The 2,526-nt window shown below is 48.1% G+C and overlaps 1 protein-coding gene across 1 annotated transcript; it reads right to left on the bottom strand.

The window, feature by feature from the left end:
* Nucleotides 1-1,117: 1,117 nt before the first annotated feature.
* C922_04184 (hypothetical protein) lies at nucleotides 1,118-1,741 on the bottom strand (the record flags this gene model as incomplete). The annotated part of the gene is made up of 1 exon (XM_008819769.1): nucleotides 1,118-1,741. One exon carries the CDS (start codon nucleotides 1,739-1,741, stop codon nucleotides 1,118-1,120), a length of 624 nt encoding a protein of 207 aa, XP_008817991.1.
* Between the last annotated feature and the right edge of the window lie 785 nt (nucleotides 1,742-2,526).

Genomic DNA, 2,526 nt, shown 5'->3' with positions numbered 1-2,526 from the left:
TTTTTCCTTCTTTGAAATTTCCACCTGTCGGTGTAGAACCCACCAGTAGGTGCTACTCGCCACGACACGCCGTGGCTCTCCTTTTGATTCCTTTTTAATTTGCTTCGTCTCTTATGAGAAGTGTAAGAGGGGAGGAACGGAACTGCAGAGCGGCCCTGATCAAATGTCCTCCCCAGCGTAGCGATGTCGGAAGGCGTGACAGTCAGAACAACCCCTTGATGATCGCTCTTCCTGCCATATCCCACTGGGGCATATGATGGAAAAGGACTGATTGCGTCAGTAGTGTAGAAGCAAATGTCCGTTTGGCGACTGGTTCCTTTCTGTGTATGGCCGTATTTGCCCCATCTCTGCCGTCGTTCATCTCGGCAGCTGATGTGGAGTTGAAGGGGTTTCCCATGTAGGGACTAAACCCCAGCCGGAAGCCAAGCCCCTCACGGTTGATTGCAGAGTTGGCACAGAAGGCATCTCCAAATGGGTGCCCTCTTTCGACGTCACAATGTTAAAACAAAAAAAGGGAACTTTAAAATGTGTCGAAGCGGAAGTTGCAGAAATTGTAGCAGCCGTAGCAGTTGGTATGCGTACACATGCTCAAACGAGTGGCGCTCGCGCAGGACAAATGTGCAAATCGGAAAATAGAACCGACAAAGAGATAACTAAAAAAAAAAAAGAACGAGGGTGGGATGTTGACGCGAGCTCCACGTGGTAGCACGCACCATTCAGACGCTTCAACGTAGGTGAATGGAATTGTCACTTGGGGGGAGGAGACATATGGGCCAAAATTGGAAAGACAGGGGGGAGGAGGGGGGGCTGCCCAAATGGCGTCTTGTCTGCATGAGGAAGTGACCCCACGACGACGTCTCGACATGACGAGGAAGGAAGCTCCAAGCTTGGCAGTCAAAGATTGAACATTCAAAGGGGGACGCCTTCTTAGCATAACGGCTTGGTCCACGTGGGAAGACGCTTCTTCACCATTTTTATTTTTTTATTTTATTAATTCATTTTATTATTTTCTTTTCTTCTTTTCTCCCTTCTGGGTTCACTTGTCTTCCCATCCAGGGGGTGAACTTCCACGGGGAGTTTTCAACCAAAGGGTACTCCTCCCCTGAAGACAGTGTGCCTAACCGAACACCTGCGCGATGGAGTCATCCACATATAAGTCGTCAAAAGGGAGGTCTTTAATAACCCTCACGTAGACCTTCCTGCTAGAATTGTACAAGGTTCGATCCAAAGTGTTAATCGCCCGTAACATCCCTTCCCTGCTGTCATACTCTGCGATGGTAATTTCATCCCCTAACTGTGTGTAGATAACTTTTCCTGCCTTCATTAGAAAGGCCTTCACATAGTTCAATTTGATTTTTCTCTTGGGGAGATTCTTCACGACAACTCGGTAATGTGATCTGTTCTTTGGCAACCGAAGGTTCGTTATGAATCCTTTTGACATTCCTTCTTTGCCAGGAGAAATAAGATCTCCCTCCTTATTTTTTTTGTAAATGCTATGTTCAACCTTTAGCATATATCCTTTCAACTTTTGTCCGTTTCTTTTCTCGATTGTTTTTTCTGCACTTCGATAAGTCTCATATTCTATGAAGGCGTAGTTCGATCCGTTGGTGTTTCTATTATATTTGATGTCGATTTCTGTGATTTTCCCGAATTCTTCAAATGTCTTGATTATTTCCTGCTTGCTCATCGACGCTGGGATGTTTCCCACGTAGATTCGGTGTCCGCCCTTCGCGTCCTTCATCTCGGGGGTAGCAGCGTGCAGGTTAGCAGTGTCGTGGTGGTCTTGGTCGTTGCGGTGGTCGCGAATCTTGCGGTAGCGTGTCGATCGTCGCGGCAGAATAGCTAGCTGAGTCCCCCGGGACAGCCAAACAGGTGCACCACTAGGGGAGGTGAAGCCGAAATAGGAGCATGCCCCCACGGGACGCGTGCAAAAAGGGACTGCTTCGTCTGTAAATTTGGAAAGAAGAACGGGGATGGAGGGGTACCGCGTCTTGTTATTATTTCTCCGTTCCTATCATCACACTAGTGCTTTTTTTTCTTTTTTTTTTTTTCTTTTTCTCCTCTTGGGGAGGTGTGTGCCCCCTTGGGGGATCTCGTTCCGATCGTCTGGGGCTTAAGGCTCGGGGCGAGGAGTGGGGCCCCGTCACCTTTCTGGCGCGCTACTGAAACATGCACCCGCCTCAAGCTACGTGTGGCAAAGGGAAAAACCACTGTAACGTCCGTGGACGATCATGCGAAAGTTAGAAACAGTGCAAAAATTGTTGCCCGGTTTGCTCCCGCCGAAACGGCTTCTTCCCTCCCCCCCCTTCTGCATATGCACAGAAACGTGCGTGTCACACTATCCCCAACGCGATTCGTCACCCCAAAGAAGCATTCACCGATTTTTCCCCCCCGCGTAGGAAACACTCTTCAGCGGATGTTTATTTCTATGACAACGGGGGAATTATCTTTCCTCCGCGTAGCGTAAAATTACTGCAGCAATTGTTCTAAAAAAAAAAAAAGAAAGAAAGCAAGTTCTTCTCTGTA

Source organism: Plasmodium inui (assembly GCF_000524495.1).
Source record: "Plasmodium inui San Antonio 1 unplaced genomic scaffold supercont1.20, whole genome shotgun sequence".
NCBI classification, from domain to species: Eukaryota; Apicomplexa; class Aconoidasida; order Haemosporida; family Plasmodiidae; genus Plasmodium; species Plasmodium inui.
This window is presented reverse-complemented; position numbering and strand designations above follow the sequence as displayed.